Source organism: Labrus bergylta, chromosome 16, assembly GCF_963930695.1.
Source record: "Labrus bergylta chromosome 16, fLabBer1.1, whole genome shotgun sequence".
NCBI lineage: Eukaryota > Metazoa > Chordata > Actinopteri > Labriformes > Labridae > Labrus > Labrus bergylta.
The window spans coordinates 5,820,108-5,843,019 of record NC_089210.1 but is presented as its reverse complement, the minus strand read 5'-3'; the positions used below and the strand labels follow the sequence as shown (position 1 = coordinate 5,843,019).

The window sequence follows — 22,912 nt, the reverse complement described above, 5'->3', positions numbered from 1 at the left end:
CGGTGTAACTAACCACAAATAACTTTCACCGTATCCAATAAGTGTGTTATTATGACCTTGGGTGAAATGTGCAGATCCTGTTTTGACAACCTCAGAGCAGATTCAGCCTCGCGCTACAATGAAAGCCGTTATTTACAAGAAGCACCTGAAGGCGTCATCTCTGGAGGTGACGTCAGCGCTGGTTTGACATCGTCCCCGGCTCCGACATCTCTTCACTTCTCCTCTAAAAGCCCCCCACACACACACTAAGTTTAATATTTCCATATGAATGGATGGATTAGCACACAGAGACAGTGAGTCTGTTCAGAGACTTTATTGTAAAGTGTGCTGTTCACACCAGAGACTGAAAATACTGTTCAGTCTCTGGTTCAGACACATCTCTGTATTCTGGTTTCATCCAGAGACAAAAAGCCTCCCACAGGCCCGACAGGCACTGATTTAACTGCTCTGTTTAAATCCATGTTCTTAAATAAAGCACCAGACACATACTACCCAACAAACAGACTTTAGTTCATTTTACAAAAAAAAAAAAAAAAGGAAACACAAGAACCGATTTACAGAATCTTTCACTCATGTCTATTTTAGTAGCAGCAAATATCAAAATGAATCAGCAGTTAAACTTTCAACTTTAATCTGACACTTTCAGTTGTATGTCAAAACAACCTTTTCAAACATGTACCAGAGTTTTTTAATGTTTAAACTCTTTTTTTTTTTACAATGTTTTCAATGCAAATGCCAGCGATGTGTTGTCCATCCACATAATGTGTGTAACATAAAAGGCATTGGGACATCTCTTATGCTAAAACTCCAAGCTAAGATGGTACACATGGACAGTAGCAAGTTAGAATGCTGACATTTTAAGTCGTTCCAAGTGGCTTTTGATTTTCAATTATTTTTCAACCCAGGATCAAAACTAGCCCGCTCATGTTGTCTTTTAGGTTCAAGGGAAGATTGACATGAAGAATGGAAAAGTGCAGCTTTTCTTGAGCCCAGCCCCCAAACTATAGCGAAACAAACAAAGACAAACTGTAAGATCACATAAACAGTCATTAGTTTATGTGTTGAAAAATATAGCTTCTTTTTTTTTAACAGTCCCAAGTGATAATGTTTAATAATTGACATAGAAAAAGCAGAACTCCAGCAGCTAATAAACTGTACACATGTGTAGTCTGAGTTGAAGCCTGAGATCACCGGGGGAAAAAGGGAAGCTCATAGGGCAAAGTCAAAGAGGAAGGGTTTTGACCTTTTTAAAAAAAATAAATGGCTTTATTTCCCTTCCCATCCTTCCTCGTTCTCTCTGGCGTCACAGCTGTGTGCTCATGTAAGGTGCTTCCAGTCGAGCTCGCTCTCGCAGCGCTTCACTCCGCTGAAGAACGTCTTGATGAGAGCTTTGGCTTCTGCTTCAACTGCGGACACAGAGAAAGAGAGAGACGTGTGTTAGAGAGAGAGGAGTCCACCGCACCACTTCAGTGTGTTGTGTTTTCATAAGTGCTCACCTTGGCTTTTACCCAGACTCCTCCCCTCTGTGAGAAGGTGAGACAAGTAGCGAGCAAAGGACTTAAACAGCTCCTACGACGACATAGAAACAAAAGCTAAAATAAAAACACAATTCTGTCTTTCATGTTGCCGTGAATCGGGAGATGATCTGCTGCTCTTACCTTGGTTGCAAACTTGCCCTTGATGTAAGAGGGGTTCAGATATCTGACCACGATATCAGCTGCTTCCTTCAGTGTGACGGCCGGAGGGCACTTGCTCACCGGGTGCAGGTCCCTCTCCAGCACGTCGGGGTTGAACGTTACTCTTTTGCTACGGCCGTCTGCGGGGCGTCTGCGCTTCGCTGGAGGAGAGAGCTCGTTGTTTGCTTTTGCGTTGCCCGGCAACTGAACACAAAAACAAGACAGTACAGACACTGACTTAGCAGGAGACAAATGGTGGGATTAATAAAAAAAGAAGGGGTTTTCTTGAGGGACACTAATACTCTTTTGTAGTGGTGACAGAGAGGAGGACTCTGAACAAACTGTTATCCATTATGGATAATCCTGATCACCCTCTGCACACCCTACTGGACAAACAGCGGAGCAGCTTCTCCAACAGACTGATAGAACTCCGCCGTCACAAGGACAGACACAAGAAATCTTTCTTACCGAAGGCCATAACTCTGTACAACAGCTCACCTCATGCGAGCAGAGAACTGTCATCATGATAATATCTGTCTCCTTTACTGTAATCTGTTCTGCACATGTTACATTTACAAATTATCCCTGCACTCATGTTCACTTCATTTGTCTGTCTACTCCCTGTTATATTGTTTAGTTTCTGCTTATAACATGTCTACACTCATGCACTTTAACTTATGTCAATACTGTCCATTTACAACTCTGTTTTTGCACATTTACATTTAATCTTCCATATTTAATCTTTCCTATTTAAGACTTGTAATGCTTAGTGAAATCCTGGTTTTATATATTCACATTCTTAGTTTTGATATTTTTAGTACTTATTTACTTTGTATTTAATATTATAGTGTTTAAATTTGCTAACATTGTGATTTTTTATTTTTACTTATATTGTGTGTTTGGATAACCAGCTGCTGTAACGCCACAATTTCTCAGTTTGGGATCAATAAAGTAATTCTATTCTATTCTATTCTATTCTATACTCCATTAAAGGAAAGAGATATTACCTCCGTTATCAGAGGTGATTTAGCAGCTTCTTCTGGTTTGTTTTGTCTGTGAAAGAGTGAATAATGTTAGAATAGGAGAAGAAGACTTTTCCATCAATTTCAAGCATTACATTGAGTTTGTCTCACCCTGCAGCAGACTCCTCAAATGTGTCCTGAACCCGCTCCCGATCCAGGTCCTGTTCTTGTTTCTGCTCCAGGTTCTGTTCCTGCTGTTGGATCTCAGTGTCCTCAGTTTCAACCTCATCATCATCCTTAATGACGATTATTTCTTGCTTTCTTTCCTCTTGTAACACCTCATAAACATCGGCTTCCTCAGGACTGATCTCGTCCTCCTGGTAAGTGCGTTCTTCAGCAACCACAGCTTCGGCATCAGCCGATGTAACGTCAAGTCCGTTGACAGGCTCCGCCTCCTCCTCCTCCTCCTCCTCCTCCTCCTCCTCCTCCTGCCTGTCTTCTGTTGCCTCTTTCTTTGTGAAGTACTGGAAAATGTTGCGCGAACTCTTCGCTGCTTCTGCCAGTTTTTGCTGCTTCTTGCTCATGGCTCGTCCGCCTTTTGTCGGGCTGTTCAGAGAGGCGGCGGCGACGGCGTTTGCTCGGGCTCTGATGGACGATGTCATAGCTAAAGACGCGTCCGTGTTTGTATCTCCTCCGCCGCCCTCCGTCCCCTTGTTGGACTCACTGTCCAGCATGGAGGACTTCAGCAGATCCTTGGCACATAGGTAGGGGTTGGACAAGCCTCTCTGACCTGCTCCAACTCTTTTACGCTTCATCTTGAGGAATAAATGAAGATCACATGTTTACAGGCAACAGAATCTCCAATAATAAGTGCTTTTAAACTAGGAGAATAGTGTGTTTAATCTTACTGAGTAGATCTCTGATGCAGATGTGAACCCCTGCAGCTCCTCAGAGACGGAGGAAGAAGAGGGGCACATTTCAGTTTCTTTGTCAGATTCACTTGTAGTCCTCTCACCGTCTCCTCTCTCTCCTCCAGCTGAAGCAGGAGCTGTTTTCTTCATCTCGGAAACCTTTTCAAAAAGGGGACATAAGCTCATGGACAAATCCCCAAAGAACACTTCTGTATTACACACGTGGTGCTTGACTTATTTACCCTCTTTAGAACGGCGGCTTTGTACAAGTTGGACGATTTGTGGCTCTTGAAGATTTCATGTTCAATATCCACGGCCAGAGACTGGGTGTCACCGCTGAAGAGAGGTGGAGGAGAGAGATTAAAGACGATACATACACCACCTCTGCTGATGCTGAAAGTGAACTGATGTTTGAAACATGCATCTGCAGTATTACATGAAGGGGTCTTCTGCCCTCTGGTGGTCGTATAACGCCTCCTGCAGCAGGGACAGGCAGTGCTCCCTGGCCTGAAAAGAATAAATATATCATGAATTAATATTCTTAGACTTTGTTGTTGAGATATGAGACACACACACACACACAGAGAGAGAGAGAGAGAGAGTGAGGCTCTCTCTCTCTCTCTCTCTCTCTCTCTCTCTCTCTCTCTCTCTCTCTCTCTCTCTCTAAATAAAGACATAAAGCCTTAAAAAATAAACCTTTAAAAAAGCAGTAAAAAACAAAACTATTAAACGCCACTTACAACTTAAAGTTAAATAAGTAAAAAAGCATCACTTTGGGGTTATATTGTAGTTTTTTTTCTGCACGCATTAACAAAAACAGAACAAAACTTCATACTTTGCTCAGTAAAATAAATCCCTAAAAGTAGCTACTAAAGATTGAAAGCCTCAGGTTGCAAAAGGTTACACACACGAGCCTTAGAGGCACTTCTTTATTTCCATTTACTCCTCTCTCTCTCTCTCTCTTCTCTCCGGGTGTTGTATGTACAACTGTTATTTTCATCTACACAGTTACAGTCTCTACTCTCCTCACACGAGTCACTGAATTCCTGAAGACGTGTTAAATACTGTCTTGGGTTTGAGGAATGTGCTCACAGCTCCGTACCTTCACAGTGAGTCTGGGGATCCTCTGGCTGCAGGCCTCTCTGAGCGGACAGCCATTTTCTACACAGAGAGAGACACAAAGATGTAAGCAGACAGTACAGAGCACACTCATATCTGTTCATGATTTATCCGTCTTTCTGTGGATTTTACCTGGGGGAATAAAGCCTTCTCTCTGACTGTTTGATGCCTGGAGAAACACAGAAAAGGTCCAAAAGTTACACCAAATGTAACCCTCACTCAGCCAATTAGACGCGTCAGATATCTACAGCATCTTTATGTAACACTCATGTGGATTAGACGTTATGGTGCTGTGTATTTCCTGTCGTCTTTCAAATGGAGATATCAAATGAAGGCACTAAACGTCCTGATTAATGACAAAACAATCCCGTCTGCTCTGTTGTTGTTTGTTATTGTCACAAAATGATAATTATCCTTAAATAATTAACCTTGAGTTGATTTTGGAGATACTTGCAGATGCAGCATTTCAGTCGGTGTCAAAGGTCGATATCGGTGTCGGTACTGGTATCAGTACAGATACTGGTGTGGGTTTTAAAACCACACAGAGTATGAAGCAGCATCGGCCAAGCAACGGACGCACGATATAGACTTCATCAGCATCATCCACTCCCTTGTTTTGAATTTTCCTGAATAATATCTGCTGCGTTTCAGCTCTCGTGTTTTTGATTGCCGTTTTTTTAAATTTTATTTTGTCTAACTTTTTATTGTTTCTCTCTCTTTTAAGTCCGTACATCATCTTACATCTTTGGTCATCTTGGTCCCAACTCATGTTGTTGGGTTCTTGTGTTTCCTGGGTTCTAATGATGGTTCTAATGATGGTTTTATTGGTTCTAATGGCTGTTATGATGGATCTTATGATGGTTCCTTTAATGGTTCTTGTGATGGTTCTAAATGATTGTTCTTTGCTGGGGTCATTTCGATGTTGTTTATGTTCCTCTGTGTTTGGGTTCTTTTGCTTTTGCTGTTTGTCAGAGCACTTTGTCACACCATGTATTTTAAAGTGACATATAAATAATGTTATTATTATTAGTAGTACTTTGATCAAAGAGACATGACTCAAGTCATCTAAAAACCTACAAGGGAATAAACATTTGGTGACCAAATTATGTTTTTTTAGATTAAGGATCACATTAAACTTTTGGATCCTTTACAGATTAAACTGAAGTTCTGTATTCTGTTCAATCAGAACTCTGACTTTCTTATTTGTTGTTTGTGTCACTCAGTTTCTTCACTGTTTTATTATCACGGCTGTCCTGCTGTTTGTGATGCTGTAACCTTGACAAACACCACATGGACCTGCTGAGGAACAGCTTTTACTTAAGTCCATTAAACCCAACATGTGGGAGCAATCTACCACAACCCTTCCCTTCCCTTCCCTTCGGGGGGGGGGGGGGGCCTCGGCCTTCCAGCTGCCAACAGCTGGCAAACACATGAACAAAGTTACAACACAAACGCAGCTCGGGTTTTTTTTCTCATTGTAAAAAAAATAAAAAAGAAGTTTGTTGATGTTTATGATTCACCTTCCGCAGGTTCATCTGCTTCTTAAAGAGATTAGAAAACTCCTTTTTCCTCTGCGAGCCGTCATCCTCACCGCTGTCGCCGTCGGCTTCATCATACCTGCAAGGTGTGACGTCAAGAGTCAGTCTACAGGCTACACTCCACTTCTATTCACAGAAGAAGAATCAGAAGCGGTCCCTGCCTTTCGAAGCCGTAGCCCTTCCTCCCTCCCTCGTACAGCCCCTTCTGGAACCCGAACGCTCCTCTGGGCTCTTTGCTCGCCGCTTCGGTCTTGGTGCTGAGTGTCGCCGCTCGCTCCAGCTGAGCTCGCACGAGTTTGGGGTTTCGACAGAAGTCGCAGGCGCCGGCACAGTTCGGCGTCTTGTCCCCGAAGAACTTGGAGATGGTGGCGTGGCGGCAACTGGTGATCAAAGAAAAAAAGAAAAGAGAGAGACACAAAAAACTAAATCAGGTACCGATTTGTAACATAACATGAGCTTGATTTATTCATCAGTTGAGTTTCACACTAGCATGGTGACGTTTTTGGGCACATGGCGAACATCTCTCGGCCATACACGGGACATCCAGTGCATCATTGATCCATCAGCTGTTGTGTAACCGTCACACGCTGTGATCAATGTTTCTGTTATGAAATACGTCAGACAGTGCTGCCTTGTCTCCTGAAATAAAGCTGTAACAAAACCATCACAAAATCACAACTAAAAGACGCAGCATTGAAGCTGCCAACAGGGAATCCTTAAGAGCAAAAATCATCTTCATTCAGGGATACATGTGGCCCAAGTTTAATATAATTCCATTTATCTTGCATGCAATAATACTTTTTTTCCATGTCATATGTTAAAAAACAGCTTCAGGTGTTTTTCTGCATTTCTAAAAATGGCCTTAGTCACACTTTTGTGTCGGATCAGCAGCCGTCACTGTTCACACAAACACACTCACATTGAGCCTGTCTGGGGACCCCACCCACTAAATGTGCCACTTCAACAACAAACCAACTACGGCGCTGGAAATAAAAACTCTGAAAGAGAGAGGAGCAGTGTTTAGAGGAGGAGGAGGAGGAGGAGGAGGAGGAGGAGGAGGAGGAGGAGAGGAGTCACTCCCACAGAGGAGTGTCAAAGAGAGAAAAAAAACTCAAGTAGAGCGCTCAGCAGAGAACTTCTCTGTGTGGCCAAATCAAGAGCAACAAACCAAAGGAGAAACAGACTTAAAGGGAGCAGGAAGGAGGACAGAAGAGCAGCCAATGGGATCTACTTTCTTCCTGTCATCTCAAGGAGTAACATCAGTACCTGAGGAGTTATCCCTCCTAATGCTAATCTGTCAGCCTGACTGCTAATCTCAGGAAGCATCTGTGGACTTGTCCTCTGGAGGGACACGCTGCACGTTCCAACAACTAACAAATACAAGCACTCAAGAGAAAAAAATCCACATTTCTCCCCTGAAGGAGTTACCTGCCATCTCCTCCTCTTCCTCTTCCTCCTCCTTCTCCACATCACCAACAACAACCGGTTTGCTTACTCCTGTTTCGTAAATTGTATCTGTCAGTCTGGGCTGGACTCAGCGTGTGGAAACAACTAAATCTCTCAGGTAGGTGCTTTAAACTGTGTGTGTGTTTGTAGAAGAATGTGAAGAACGTGTTCAGAAATAGACTTGTGAGGTGTGAACACACACTGGGACGTTAAATCCGGCAGCTTTTTAATAAGAAAAGAAAGTAGCTAACTCTTGTTATGATGTTAAACGACACAGAATAAAAGACTTCATACAGAAACATGGAAATTGTTCCAATTTTTTTTTTTCCCCCTACATATTAAAATGTAGAGTTGTGATAACACAGAAGATAGAAACAGAGACAAAAAAAAAAAAAGTTACCCGGTGTTGTGTCAAGATGTGCTACCTTGTCAAATAAAGCTAACTTGGCGTGAAACAATGAGTGATGATATCCACATCCCCTATGAAATAATGCTACCAGATCAAAATAACATTATGTTCATTTACATTTGTATTGTCTTGTCAGGGGCGCCGCCAGGGATTTTGGGTCCCATGAACAATTGAAAATAAATTAAAATAAATAAATAAATGGGAAAAAAAATAAGAACTACTGTTCCAATATTTTTTTAGGGCCTCTATCGATCATGAGCCCTTTAAATCGTCCTGACTTTATCCCCCCCCCCCGTTTATTGTCAGAGTATGGGGAGCAAGTTCTGTTTCTCTACTATTTAAGATTTCAGGGGAAGCATATGCAGACAGACAATAATCTATGAAATGATGCTCCCAGTCACTTTCAAACACCACTTGCTGCAGTTACACTTTACTGAAAGTGGAAGCATGTTCTGACGCTGTATAGTAAATCCTTTATTTAAGATTCTAGAGGAAGCTATTGGTCTACATCGATAGATGATCAAATAACGCTGCCCCGGAACAACAGGGTATCACACACATCACCTCACCCCACTTCAATCAGGACAGAGGTACAGAGCACTGAGGTGCAGGAAGGCTCGTCTTTGGAAAAAGCCCGATCCCCGCTGTCATGGGACCGTCCTGAACAAAAAGGCCTCGCTGAGCAGGCCGAGGTGGGGTGAAGAGCAATGGGAACACCGAATTTCCCCCTGGGATTAATAAAGTCTTTCTAATTCTGATTCTGGGAACTTTTGATTCCTGTTTGTTTTACATACTGTGTGTGTTCTGTTCTTGTGAAAAGGAAATTCCCCCACGGGGACAATAAAGTCGAAAGTCTGTACTGCACAGGGCCGCACATCTCCACGGCGAGCACAATCCGATAGAACACCGGCTCTGTCCAGCCCTTTTTATATATCTCTGTTGTTTGTTCCATACAAAAACACAAGTTTAAAGCGAAAGGCTCAGTTGCACAGTATGCAAAGCTTCTTTAATCATGTCATTATTGCATATATTGTAAAGTCTTGTTATGCTATTCATCCAACACAATGAACTTCAGCTTCCAAATCCAGCAGGCCGTCACACCCAGTGTCATATTTTACTGAAGAGCACAATAACACAGACAGCTGTTAATCATGCATCAACTTGACACTTGAACACCACCCATTAAAAGCCAATCACAGCCTCAACAGAATCAACACAAAGAAGCAGAGAGGCCTGTTTTCTTTCTTTTCCTGACACAGTCTGACACACTGTATCATCACGGCTGCACACAGACGCCACTGAAATGAAAACCCTCACATGCTTTCTGTCCTGTACTCTGTCAGTCTATTGTGTGTCACTGTCAACATCCTGCTGCTTTCTCTTTAAACCACCAGGTAGTCACACAGCCCTTTATCATGTCCACAGATTAACACGCTGAACGTTTAGTGCTTGTGTCAACACAGGAGCCGTGTCGCCTTACACACTCAGGCTGTCCACAGCAAATAACCGGAGCCACATCCTGATGATGACGCTGAAGTCAGACAATCAGCTTTCAAATCAGCTTTAATTAGAGCCCGACCGATTCATCGGTAAAGATCACAGAAATAAAGATTGATCAATTTTGTATAGTTGGATTATCAGGTGTCAGACAAATACAGTTAAAGCACACTGCAGAAAACACCTCTTTAACATTTTTTTCACAGCAAAGACACAATTGAGAAGAAAGGATGAGAGACAGAACAAGACACGAGGTGTAGCTTTGTCGCTAAATTTGACACAAACGGAAAGTTTCTCACTTTCTGAATTCTAAATCAATGCTTAAACCTGGAGATGCGCGCGACTAGCCGACTAAGAGGTTAAACGATGTCACCCTCGCTTTTTCAACACAAAAATTACTGACAAATTATTCATATTTGCAGATGTTGGCCCTCAATGCCGGGCAAATTCTACGCTCAAACTGTAACACAGCCCCCCCGCCACTAGTCCTGGCAGTAGCAGTAGACTTGCTGTAGCTCCGGTTATTGGACCTTCCTCCTCTGGCTCTACTGCCAGGATGTAAACAAACACAGTGAATGGAGTGTAGCAACCTGTAGGAGCTGCACTTCTGGCAGTATTTGTACTGCATGTATTGGTAAATAAAAGCCAGAAATGATCCAGTATTGAGCGCCTGGGAGTTATATTTTTGTTGCCGTGGTATTCAAACGGGTATCAATATTGTTTTAGTATCATATCCAAGTTTGAATTTCTGGCATCCCGACAAGTTCTTCTTCTAATCATTATTGACATCTCTCCACCTCCTCCCCGCCTGTTCAGGATGGATGCCAGAGAGGAGACGATGACCATCCTGAAACAGATCTGGTTCAAGCTAAACGGTCTGCCGAACGCCAACCCCATCGAGCTGGGAGCTTTCTTCATCCTCTTAACCTTTATCTGTGAGTCTCTTCCTTCTATAAGCACTTATTTCTGTACGAGTGTGTGAGAGAGAGAGAGCTGGTCATCAAGCTGTTTTTTTGTTTTTTTCATTATTTTGCAGTGGTTGTTCTGCTCATGGTGGTGCTGAGCTGCGTGACCTGCGGCTGCTGCTGCTGCTGCTGTCGGAAAACCAAGAAGAAAGGATCCAACATTTGAGCAGAGCTATTTTCCCTGCAGCTCTATCGGGCAATCCTGCACTCCTACTGAGAGTTATGGCTCATTAACTAGGATATGTCAGACATTTCAGTGAGCGATGCCAGGTCATTCAGGGAGTGTTCAGTGGCATCGGTGGGGCCAAGCCCTTCAACAACAAACAGAGGAAAGTTGTCCTGACTCGCTGCCAAAAATACAGAATAAATCAGTCAGGGTTTTCAGGAGGATCTACATTCCTCAAGGGAATCCTCTGCAGGTGATATACAGGGTGACAACAATGCCTTTGTTCTGAGAAATAAAGAGGGCCAACCCAAAGTATGACCTATAAACATGTGAAAAAAAAAACTTACTAGTTGCACATTGAGTATAAAGAGGGACAGCAAGTTGTTGTTTTTTTTTTTTTTTAAATGTACCGTGTGTCTTTGAAATGCTCAGAAATTTGCACAAACTTGACATCAAGCCTTCAAGCGAGCTCAATGCCGCCCTCTGCTGTTAAAAACTAAAACTGCAGCATGACTTCCTTTTTTTTTTTAAAAACAAAGCATGCCTGAAACTGTTCGTTACATATGTGAAACGGGTGATGGCATTATGTAATCTGAAACTTTAACTTCCTCTTTTAGTTTTATATGAAATAATAAAAAAAAAAAAACTTGTATGCATCTGTGCACAGACTGAGTGTTTTACTCACGCTTCCTGCATGCAGAACGACACCATGGCGTCAAAGTCTGTAATGGCTGTTTTGTCACTCTCCTTTTCCGCGCCCCGTTTCGCCTGTAGACAAGTTTGCAGAATGTTCACACACCTTGAAATGTCACAAGTTTATAATCATCACTAGGAGCTCCTCATGTTGCATTGTTTTCGAACCTGTTTGCGTCCGACTTCCTTGCGAATGAGAAAGTTGAGCTGCTCCTTATCTTTCGGTGAGTAGTAGGTGCGACAGGAGGAGGGCAGCCCGTCTCGTCCAGCTCGCCCGGACTCTTGGTAATAACTGGCCAGGGACTTTGCCAGGTTCCAATGAGCGACAAACCTGCAGAAGAACACAAACATTAACTCATGCAGACTGCAGAACTTGTTTTTTTCCTGTTAGCCAATGAAGCAGCAGCATGATAAACAGAAGCGTCCTTTCTGACCTGACATTGGCCTTGTCTACTCCCATACCAAAGCTGATGGTGGCTACAATAACCGGCACTTTCCCCTGCATCCACTCATTCTGAGCTTCTGTTCGATCTGCCGTCTTCAGACCTACAAAAAAAACAAAACAATAACAAGCATCTGAGCAAAGATCTTGGTAGTTTTTTATATATATATAATCAGGCAAAATGACATTGAAGAACTGTTCTGACATGAAGAACTGTTCTGACCTGCATGATAAGGCTTGGACAACACTCCGAGCTTGGTCAGCTGGTGCGCCACGGTTTCACAGCCGTCTCTGGTCCGACAGTACACAATCCCACAACCCTGTTCACACATATGACACACAGAAGGATGAAGACGTCGGGCTCTAAATGAGGATTACTGGCTCGGGAAAATATGGGTACGAACTTAAAACGATTTCATTGTTCCAGCAGCAGCAGTGGGTTCGTATCCGACCTCTGCCCTTCGCTGCTTGTCAACCACCCCCCCCACCCCAACACATTCTCTGCTCCCAACATTTCCTGTCTCTCATCAGCTCTCCTTTCCAGTAAAGGCAAAAGTGCCTTAAGATTACATCTTGAAATCGGGTTGCTCAAAAGAAAAAAGGCTCTAACTGTATCAGCATACAGGTTGGTTTAAAACATTTTGAAAGCTGTATGTCCTGAAAATTTGGTATCAACTGGGCTCAAATGAAAAAAACACCAAATGTTAGGTCTTTCATTTTATACATGGAAACTAGTTTGGCTCAGTCAGAGTAGCCTCCCCATGTACAGAGGCTACAGTCCATGTATGAGCTGCAGGTTCAGGTGATGCTCGTCTACCCCTCTCTTTCATACACACATTTACTGTGTGTATGAAAGCTTTCCTACCAATAAAGGCAAAGGCCAGAAAATAGTCTTTGAACACACCATCCCAAAGACTCAGACTCCACCCACCTGTCCATTAGTGCTGTCATCCAGTGCCTTCGTAATAAAGGCGTGAAGGTGAGCGTAGGGGTTTGGCAGCATCTCCCTGAAGATCACATCATAGTTCAAGTTACTCCGGAAGACAGGTGTGACGAAAGACAGCGGTGATCGCAGCCTCAGGGATTTAATAATGTCCTCCAGTACATTCTTCGGCGCCGTGGCAGTCAGGGCCAAACAGGGAACCCCCACCAAGCGGGCACGCAGCTCGCCCAGTTTGAGGTAGTCAGGCCTGAAATCGTGTCCCCACTGGGAGACACAGTGAGCCTCGTCCACGGCCAGGTAAGACAGGAGGCCACGGGAACACAGGTCTGTGAGACAGGGCTGGAAGGAGGGAGAGGCCACCATTTCTGGAGTGATGTAGAGCAGCTTCAGCTTGGGGCTGCTGCTCCCTAAATCAGCCAGGATGAGGCGTCGCTCGCCCACAGGAAGCTTGGAGTTGATGGAGCAGGCGGGGATGTTCAGACTCTTCAGGCGGTCTACTTGGTCCTGTGGAGAAACAAAGGTTGTCAAACTTTTTGATACATTGGAACAATCTCTGCCAAGTCAATTATCCACAGCATCGAAAAATGTCAGTAGTTTTTAAAAACAGATACGGATCTTTGTTCATTTTTTAATCCAAGGTCTGTTTAATTGGATTATGAGTAGATTTGAGTAGTAAAAACTTAAATTAAAAAATAAAGGAGTCAAAGGGACAGTGGATAGAGTTAGAAGTCAGGGAGAGAGAGAGTGAGGAATGACATACAGGAAACTCTCTTTACTGGCAGGTCTTCCTACAGTCACTATCAAACCCCTGCAGATGATACAAAATGCAGCAGCACGACTGGTCTTCAACCTTCCTAAAAGAGCACATGTCACTCCGCTGTTCATCTCCCTACACTGGCTCCCAGTTTCTGCTCGCATCTAATTTAAAACTCTGCTGCTCGCTCACAAAACAGCAACAAAAACGTCTCCTCCTTACTTTAACTCTCTCATCCAGGTCTACACTCCCTCCCCCACTACGCTCTGCCAATGAAAGGCGTCTGATCCAACCTTCACAACAGGGTCCTAAGTCTCTGACTAGACTCTTCTCCTCTGTCGCCCCCCGGTGGTGGAATGAACTTCCAAACTCCATTGGATCTGCAGAGTCCCTCTGCACCTTTAAGAAAAAGCTAAAGACCCAGCTCTTTGATGAATACCTACTAACTTAATGATGATGGTCTCCATATTATTGATGATGGTAATGACGATGGTTTTTGTTTGATAATGACGACTTATAAGATGGTTTCTATACTGATTAGAACTCTCAAGAACTGCCCTCAATGTTGTGCTTTGCCTCTGGTCACTTCCTGTCAGCACCTGTGTGTCCAATCAGACTCAGAGCTGATCGTTTGCTCTTACTGACATTGTTCCCTTTTTTTCTAGATCCTTGCTTGTGTTGTTCTTCCTCTCTGATGTACGTCGCTTTGGATAAAAGAGTCTGCTAAGTGAATTGTAGAATTGTAGGAAAGGAGCCACAGGTTGGATTTGAACCTGGGCCGCCCTCTTGGAGGACTGTAGCCTCTATATTGGGGGGGGGGGGGGGGGGGGGCGCACTAACCACTAGGACACTGGCACCCAATCATCCACTTTGTTTTTCTTTTTTTTAAAGTTCATTAAACTGGGGCATAAAGGCATAAAGGTTAGTGTGACCTGTGGCTCCTTTCCCACATGTCATTACACTCAGGCCCTTTCTGAATAGTCACAGTTCAGTATGCAGTACTTTTCAGGATGGAGTTTCAGTATACTGAACTCTCGTGGTCATTCAGTATGCATTTTTTGGGTCCACCTCAGTATACTGAACATTTCAGTATGGATATTAACTTCCGGGTTTCATGCAGTATGGATCGGATGCGTGCTTTCAGGAAATGAAATGTGTTTTACCCACAATGCTGTGAGAAATTAAACGTAAATCATCAGGTCCGCCTCCAAATCAAAACAAACGAGCGTGGATTAATTGAATCAATTTTTAATCTAGAGTTAAAGTCCCGACTGAAATCACTACTTTAAATTAACATCAGAAAATATAACAAATGTCTGCATTATTATAAAACCTTTCTCCCTCTATTTAAATAATGATTTCACTATTTAAATGTGTCTTTATTGATTTATTCTATTTTATATTCTGTATATTACTGTCTTTCATTTGTACTTTTCTTTATGTACTGTATGTTATTTAGTTATTTAATCTGTCTTTTACTTGATTTTCATTGTGATATTGTTTTTTTTTTACCTGACCGTATATGTGCATTACTCTTCTTGAATAAAGCTAAACAAAAAAAAACAAAAAAACGGGTGGATGCGGCCGGTTTGCGTAACATAAATGACGTCACTTCCATACTGAATGAATCAGAAGAAGTAGGAACAAATATCTGCCTACTGTGTGTGCATACTGAATAGTAGGTACTAAACAGTATACAGTACAGATAGTAGGTACTGGTACTGACAGACTGAGTAGGTACTATGTAATTCGGATACAGCCTCTGTGTCCCTGATTTCTGACTCTATCCACTGTTTGCTTTTTACTGCACATTGCACAAGTTTACTTTTTCTTTACATTTTATTTGATTTTATTTACCATTTTGCACAATTTAGAATTTATTACTGTAACTATTATTTATCTTATTTTTACCTCATTTTATTTCATCTACTTTACCTTATCTGGTTTTTACCTTATTTTGGTTGTATTGCACCGCGGCACGGAGACAAGCGCAATTTCGATTCCACTGTGTGTCTGGCATATTTTTGAAACTGACAATAAAGTTGACTTTTTCTTTTTTTTTTTTTCACTCCTTTATTTCTGAATTCAACTTTTGACTCCTGGCATTAGGCCTCCAGTGTTTACCTTTATTCATCAGGAGGACCAGGACACTGAAGATCTGTAAAAGAAAGGTGTATACCTTTGCACAACCACACAGCTTTGTAACACACATCACTCACAAAAACTTTAAGTTTGAATGATTGAAGATAAATCAAGATTTAGTCCGAGTGAGAGATCCTAACTGTAGTCCTGACACCATTCATTCCATTTTCTTCCCAACTGTATTGTTTTTTGGGTTTTTTTTTGTTATATTCCCAGCCTTTATAACATTAGACTTCAGAAGTGTAACTGATGGTGTGTTTGGAGGGTTTTCAAAGAGAGACTGACCTGAATGAGAGCGATTAGAGGAGATATAACCAGAGTAATTCCTTCAGCCAGCACAGCAGGCAGCTGGTAGCAGATCGACTTTCCTGCTCCAGTCGGCATGCACACGAACACATCCTTGTCACCTGCAGGGGAAACAACACAGGTCACCATTAACAACATAATGTAGAGCATTCTTTACCTGGAGAAGTGAAACTAAACCTCATATTTACACGTCTGTTCCTCCACTTCACGTCTGCTAATTAGCATAGCTTTAAATAAGATACAACAGTAATTTTAAATAACGTGTTCGCTGTCTTACCTCTGATGATCGCATTGACGACATCTTCCTGTGTCTTCGAGCGAAATTTCTCAAACCCAAAGTGTCTTTTTAAAGCTTCTGTTAAACTTGTTGTCATCGTTCTTCGTCTCTTCGTGTAAAACCTCTCTCTGCGCTCTGGCGTCGCACGTCGATGTCGTCATGACGTTCGTGATCCCAAACTCAGAGACTGGAAATAATGGTTTCGTTTTCTGAGTCTCGAGAAAAGTATATTTAAAATCATATAAGTGTTACAACCCCGCTTTACTCCTCAACACTGACTGACTTTTAGAATTCTGATCTTAATCTCAGACAAATCTCTCGACAAAAAAGTCAACCATAATAAATCATTATAATGAGTCTTTTTTTATGATTTTGATGTCTTGTAAAAAACAATTCTTCCATAAGTAGACAATGATTCTGATATGGTTGTACTTAGTACCTCCTAGACTACATGCACAGGTACTATGAAGTACTTTTACTGTGTACTTTTTGAGAAATCCACTGTCAAAGTCCCTTATAAATCACTATAATGAGTCTTTTTTTATGATTTTGATGTCTTGTAAAAAACAATTCTTCCATAAGTACACAATGAATCTGATATGGTTGTACTTAGTACTTCCTAGACTACATGCACAGGTACTATGAAGTACTTTTACTGTGTACTTTTTGAGAAATCCACTGTCAAAGTCCCTTATAAATCACTATAAGACTCATTAATCATACATTTAGGGGCGGCTCACTTCACCATGTAAAAGTGAGGAGCAGCGGGCTTGACCGCAGTAAAAAAAAGTCAGTGGTCCTAATCCTCTTTCATACATTTTGATCTAAAGGCTTGTGCTTAAAAGCTTGACATGTGTTTCTTAATAAATAGAAATAGTGAAGTTGATGCCTACGTATGTATGCATTTCTTTTCTAAACAAAAATTAAATTAAATGTTTTTTTTTAGTTTTATTGTTTTTATTTATTGTTTTATAGTTTTTGTATTAATCTAAAATGTGGAAAATAGTTAGAATAAAGAAAACCCCTTCCATTAGTATGTGTTCCCTAGAGACAGCTTACAGTAGTTATATTATCATAATATAGTGTTCTGTATTATTGATAATAATATATTACTATTATGGCCAAACTTTTGACTGGTAGTGTATATATATGAATAAAGGAAGAACAAAATGATGTGGAGTTCTCAGGGATTCTTTTTTTTATTCAAAAATTAGGTTTACAAAAACATGAAATGGTTATATGATCACAAGATATCAATTATGAGTATAACTTCACCTTTAATGAGCCCACACATTTAAGCGCTAAGGGCCCATTTATTCAAGTTCCCTTTGGAGAGACAATTCAACTGTATTGATTTCTCCTACAGACAACTGTTTCAAATTCAATTTGAAAATGAGTCTGGCTCAGCGAAAGGTTAAAAAAAATCCAACATTCACGAGAAGAAAAGTGGCACTGAAAGTTGCTTAATGTCATAATAATTACATACATTTTTAATTTTAACAGTGTTTGATCCTGAACAGTAATCTTTAAGCAAAGTGCAATTATCATTTCTTTGTTGGATCATACATTAAGTTGATATCAAATCTTATTGCTCAAGTTGCTAAAAAAAAAAAAAAAAGGCCAATCATCCCTGAAGACTACTGTATTACACATACAGTGGGGGGAATTTCCATTTCCGTTTGTTTTTGTTTCTTCATCTCCATCTCCATCTCCATCTTCAGCTCACTCTCCAACTCAGGATGAAATGGCGTTTCCAGGATAGCTTTGTTTTTCTCTGATTTCTGCAGACCTTCTATCAGGGAGTCGTGGATTTTCTGCCAGGCGTCGATCTCTGAGCGCCACAGTGCCGCTCTGGCTCTGATGACCTGTGAGGCCTCGGTCTCGCTGCCTTTGGACAGACTGATGCTGTCTTTACAGATGAAGAAGACATCCATGCCGAGAAAAAGAGCATTCAGCCCGATGAGACCGGCTCTGACGGACTGGGAGAAGGCAAGAGGCCCTTTGATTGCTGCCTGTCCGATATCTGGGATGTCTGCGGCCACCTTTGGCACGTTCCGAAAAGCTTGACCAGCATCAACAAGTGCATCAACACCTCTTACAATGACACCACCTTTGATAAGCACCTTGCCCACTCCCAAGACTACATCTATCTGACTTGCTTCCATTCTGGCGTTAGTTTGATCGCTGACTTTCTTCAGACAATCCTGGAGACTCTGGAAATCCTTCATGAACCCCTCGAAGACCTCAGTGGCTTTCTTTTGTTGTGTACTGTTTACTCCTAACTCTGTCGCCGTAGTGACAAGGCCATTGACCCCGCTGGTGACACTAAGCCCTATCCCAGTCATGGTAAGAGCCAGAGACACTCCAGCTGTTACAGGAATCAATGCTAAACCAATGATGGAAAGCACGCCTCCAACCGCCCCCACTGAGCTGCCCACCACACGGGAGATCTTTGCCCCCTTATTCATGGAGTCGAGCTGAACAGCAATCTCCTCCAGTCCATCTAGAGACTGCAGCAGGCGAGGTAGACAATCTCTGAACTCGTCGAGGAAGCCAAAGCAGTCATGAAACAAGTACACCAAAGAGAAGTGCTGGTTCATTCTGATGAAGAGAGAAAACAGGAAATGAATAAAAGGATATTTAACATAATAATTCACAACTGTAACTGAGGTCCTAACTCCTTGAACTCTTTAAAGCTCCTGTGAAGAGTTTTTAGGGCGCGGTCACACTGGCATTCTGTACCGTGCCCAAGCACGCTTCACCTCTAAAGTCCAGTTTGTTTGACCAGTGTGACCGCTCCATGCCGTGCTCAAGCACGGTACACTTACTTGGCCATGGCACGCTTCGGAGAGGTGTGCTTCGTCACGGTACAGTTCATGCACGATCATAAGCAACGTTAACAGCAAAATATCACAACGGCAAAAAACTGTCAAACTGAAGCGAGGGGTACAGTTATCTAACTGAAGGTGCACAATGTCGATATTAAAATGTTTTAATTAAGGAGCTTTAAATAAAGACGACTTCATTACTCATCATGGTGGTATTTAAGACATAAATAAGGGAAACATGAACAGTTTAGCTGACCAAAGAAGTTGACAGTGGGCTACAAGAGTGTTGAAAAGATGAAGCCTGATATGAGGTTAACGTAACACCAAATGGCAGTGAAAAAATACATTAATCCTGCATTTTACCTTTGAAGGCTCATTTTGTCATCTCCAATTAGTTAGATATCATCATGGATAATTTTATGATTTTCTTACAATTTATCAATTATTGCAGAATCGCTGTGTCATGATATCAACGTTATCTTGGGCCACCTATTGTGTATCCTGAGTATACCCTGACTGTATTACTTAAAATGACCAGAATGCATACATATGGAATGATGCTGCTAACCTGATGTCATCCAGTTGATTGATGTGATAGAGCATCCTCTCCATGTCGTCTTCTGATAAATCCAAATCCAGGTCTACTGCAGATTTCTTGATCATGTTCAGGTCGAAGTCACTGGAAGTGCTTTTAAAGACACAGTTATATTTACTCACTGAAACCGACTTCTATTTAGAAATAAATAAAGATTTTCTTTTAAGGAATGACGGTTTACCTTTTCTCCAACAGTCCACAGATCCTCTGGGTGGTCTGGATGTATTTGTCCAGCTGATACGCCAGCACTTCCACATTCTGCAGTTTGGGCTGGAAGAAGACCCTTGCATCTCTTTTAAACTCAACGAGCAGAGGGCAGACCAGCCGTGCAGCAGCGATCACATCCTGAACATGATCGAGGCCGACCCCCTCTGGCAGGTGCAACACCACCTGCCTCCCCTCCATGAACACATGAAGTGAGGTGACTGCCAGCTTCTCTACCGCATCCAGGAAACAGTGGAGCTTCTCCAGTTCCATCAGAGTGTCCTTCAGCACAGCAGCCAGCTCCTTCTCCAGCTCTTCCAACCTGCTCTTTGCGGTCACCTGTGTCACCTTGCTCTTCATGTACTCAAGAAAGGCTTTTCCTTTTTTCTCTGACTGGCTAACATGGCTGATGTTTAGGTCGATGCCGTCAGCCCTGTCCTTGATGTCCATCATCATATTTAACTCTGACTCCCTCTCTAGCATCCATTCAGGGGCCCTCTCACAGAATCCTCTCACTGTGTGGATGTGGATGAGGGTGTCTGCAGTGTAGCGCAACAAGGCCTTCTGGAGCTCCTTTCTGTATGAAAAGGGAAACCAATCAACCCAGTGTAGTCTAGTTTTTTTCCATGCATAACTTTTCTCAGGGCTTTTGTTTCGGTTTTAATTGAAGTTGCACAATATGTCCACCAGATGTCGCCAAAGCGCATAAAAAAATCACAGTGCTAAAACTGTTCTCGCTGTTAAATGAGTTCAACGTTTCAGAAGACATTATTCATGCTCTAATAAGGCAGCATTTGGGATATTGTAAAGCTATCAGTTGATTCAATAAATCAGAAATAAACCCAAGTTTATTTACATTAAGTTACATAATTAAAAGCTGAAATTTAGGACATGGTCTCCCACTGTTTGTCGTCCTGAATAGTAAATATATATATAAATATATATATATATATATATATATATATATATATATATATATATATATATATATAAAAATTAGGACCTTTAAGTCAGTGTGAAAAACAAACTCAAAAGGATTACATACTGTAGGCTAGATGCATGTTGTGCACTGGGGGTTAAAAGAACAATAAAATGTCGCATCATTCTTGTCTGAACAACTTCACAAGATTTTAAAAACAAAATTGATTGCGTATTCAACATTTAAAGAAACACACAAAAATCAAACACTTGAAGGCAGCTCGTTGTATCTCAACGTACAGTTTTCTTTTATTCTTGCAGTGGCATGTATTTATAATTTCCTATGCAACAGTAGTAACAGCTGCAGGGTTCCTTACCTTGACGGGGACATCCTGTTGCCTCTCTTTATGCTGCTGTCTTCTGTAACTTTACTGGGCTCTAAAATGAAAATAGAAACTATAGATCATACTTTTTTATTAAAAACGCCCCTGTCGAAAAAAAGGGCTTGCATCTATGAAGGTTGATATGTTGCAAAATAGGAGAGCTTGTAGAATGTGATGTGAGAACTTGAAGGAGAAAAAAGGTGAACTCGTATGTAAAAATGTTTACTTGTATAATAAATCCACTACTTTTGCTGCAGAAGAAATTGTATAATTCGCAAGGGATTGTGGGATAGGTAGTCCCTTGACTCAGGACAAAAAATATGTACACAGTCTTGTATCTTTGCCTTTCTCTTCTTAAAAGTAACTTGAGTCGTTATAGTGTTTATACTGTTAATGCAAGTGTTGCACTGTCTTGCAGTTTGTGGTTGTGGTGAATACATAAAGTGCATCAACTGGAAATTAACTTCTCATTGGCCAATTCCCCCCACACGCAGACACAGCGAGGGGGAAGGGGGGGGGGGCATTTCTACAAGTACAAATTTATTTTGCTACAGACGTCTCGCAAAATGTGTTGCAAAACCCAAGCAGCGCAGATTCGCGGATTTTTTTTATCCAAGTAAACATTTTTACATACAAAGTTCACTTTTTTTATCCTTCAAGTTCTCACATCACATTCTACAAGCTCTCCTATTTTGCAACATATCAATATTCATATGCAGCCGCCTGATTTACTGTCACTGATCCTTCTCTCATAACTTTCTGCAGCTCTTGCACATTTTCACTGAGGGGAATGGTCTGTCCTAAATTCCCTAATCACACTCCTTTCACCAACAACCCCACTCCAATAATCTCCGTTTTTACCGATGGACCAAACTCAGTCTGGAAATAATGGTTTCGTTTTCTGAGTCTCGAGAAAAGTATAATTCAAATCATGTAAGTGTTAAACGGGCAAACGGAGAAGACTCCCCTCCCGGTCCGTTATCTCCTCACTCACTCTCCCATACGCAAAAAACCGCTTTACTCCTCAACACCGACTGACTTTTAGAATTCTGATCTTGATCTCAAAATTCTTAAATTAAAGTCTGAATTCTGAGGAGAAAAAGTCCAAATAAACAAAACAAATGTAAGTGGCCCTAATCCTCTTTCGTTCGTTTTGATTTAAAGGCTTGTACTTAAATGCTTGACATGTGTTTCTTAATAAATAGAAGTTCATGCCTGTGTATGTATGCATTTCTTTTCTAAACAAAAATGAAATGAAATGTTTTTAATGCGTATTCAACATTTAAAGAAACACACAAAAATCAAACACTTGAAGGCAGCTCGTTGTATCTCAACGTACAGTTTTCTTTTATTCTTGCGATGGCATGTATTTATAATTTCCTGTGCAACAGTAGTAACAGCTGCAGGGTTCCTTACCTTGACGCGGACATCCTGTTGCCTCTCTTTATGCTGCTGTCTTCTGTAACTTTACTGGGCTCTAAAATGAAAATAGAGACTATAGATCATACTTTTTATTGAAAACGCCCCTGTCGAAAAAAAGGCTTGCATCTATGAAGGTTGATATGTTGCAAAATAGGAGAGCTTGTAGAATGTGATGTGAGAACTTGAAGGAGAAAAAAGGTGAACTCGTATGTAAAATTTTTTACCTGTATAAAAAAATCCACTACTTTTGCTGCAGAAGAAACGATGTAATTCGCAAGGGATTGTGGGATAGGTAGTCCCTTGACTCAGGACAAAA

The 22,912-nt window shown here is 41.6% G+C and overlaps 2 protein-coding genes and 1 long non-coding RNA gene across 3 annotated transcripts; 1 reads left to right on the top strand and 2 right to left on the bottom strand.

The window, feature by feature from the left end:
• Positions 1–297: 297 nt before the first annotated feature.
• recql5 (RecQ helicase-like 5) lies at positions 298–16,398 on the bottom strand. Its single transcript, XM_020657404.3, has 19 exons — positions 16,247–16,398; positions 15,949–16,070; positions 12,756–13,271; positions 12,048–12,144; positions 11,817–11,928; positions 11,551–11,713; positions 11,375–11,457; positions 6,368–6,586; positions 6,189–6,285; positions 4,801–4,837; positions 4,652–4,710; positions 3,986–4,056; positions 3,792–3,885; positions 3,547–3,708; positions 2,810–3,453; positions 2,684–2,729; positions 1,659–1,880; positions 1,497–1,569; positions 298–1,406 (listed from the first exon to the last, which is right to left on the bottom strand). The coding sequence occupies exons 1-19, from the start codon at positions 16,341–16,343 to the stop codon at positions 1,318–1,320; spliced, it is 3,003 nt and encodes a 1,000-aa protein (XP_020513060.2). The 5' UTR covers positions 16,344–16,398; the 3' UTR covers positions 298–1,317.
• Positions 7,277–11,345, top strand: LOC110001858 (uncharacterized). The gene is made up of 3 exons (XR_002278808.3): positions 7,277–7,770; positions 10,375–10,493; positions 10,595–11,345. It is a non-coding gene; the product is annotated as an uncharacterized lncRNA (long non-coding RNA).
• A 1,023-nt stretch (positions 16,399–17,421) lies between the features above and the next one.
• On the bottom strand, positions 17,422–21,182 carry LOC110006044 (uncharacterized). Its single transcript, XM_065964776.1, has 4 exons — positions 21,169–21,182; positions 19,851–20,450; positions 19,643–19,762; positions 17,422–18,847 (listed from the first exon to the last, which is right to left on the bottom strand). The coding sequence occupies exons 1-4, from the start codon at positions 21,180–21,182 to the stop codon at positions 17,884–17,886; spliced, it is 1,698 nt and encodes a 565-aa protein (XP_065820848.1). The 3' UTR covers positions 17,422–17,883.
• Positions 21,183–22,912: the final 1,730 nt, after the last annotated feature.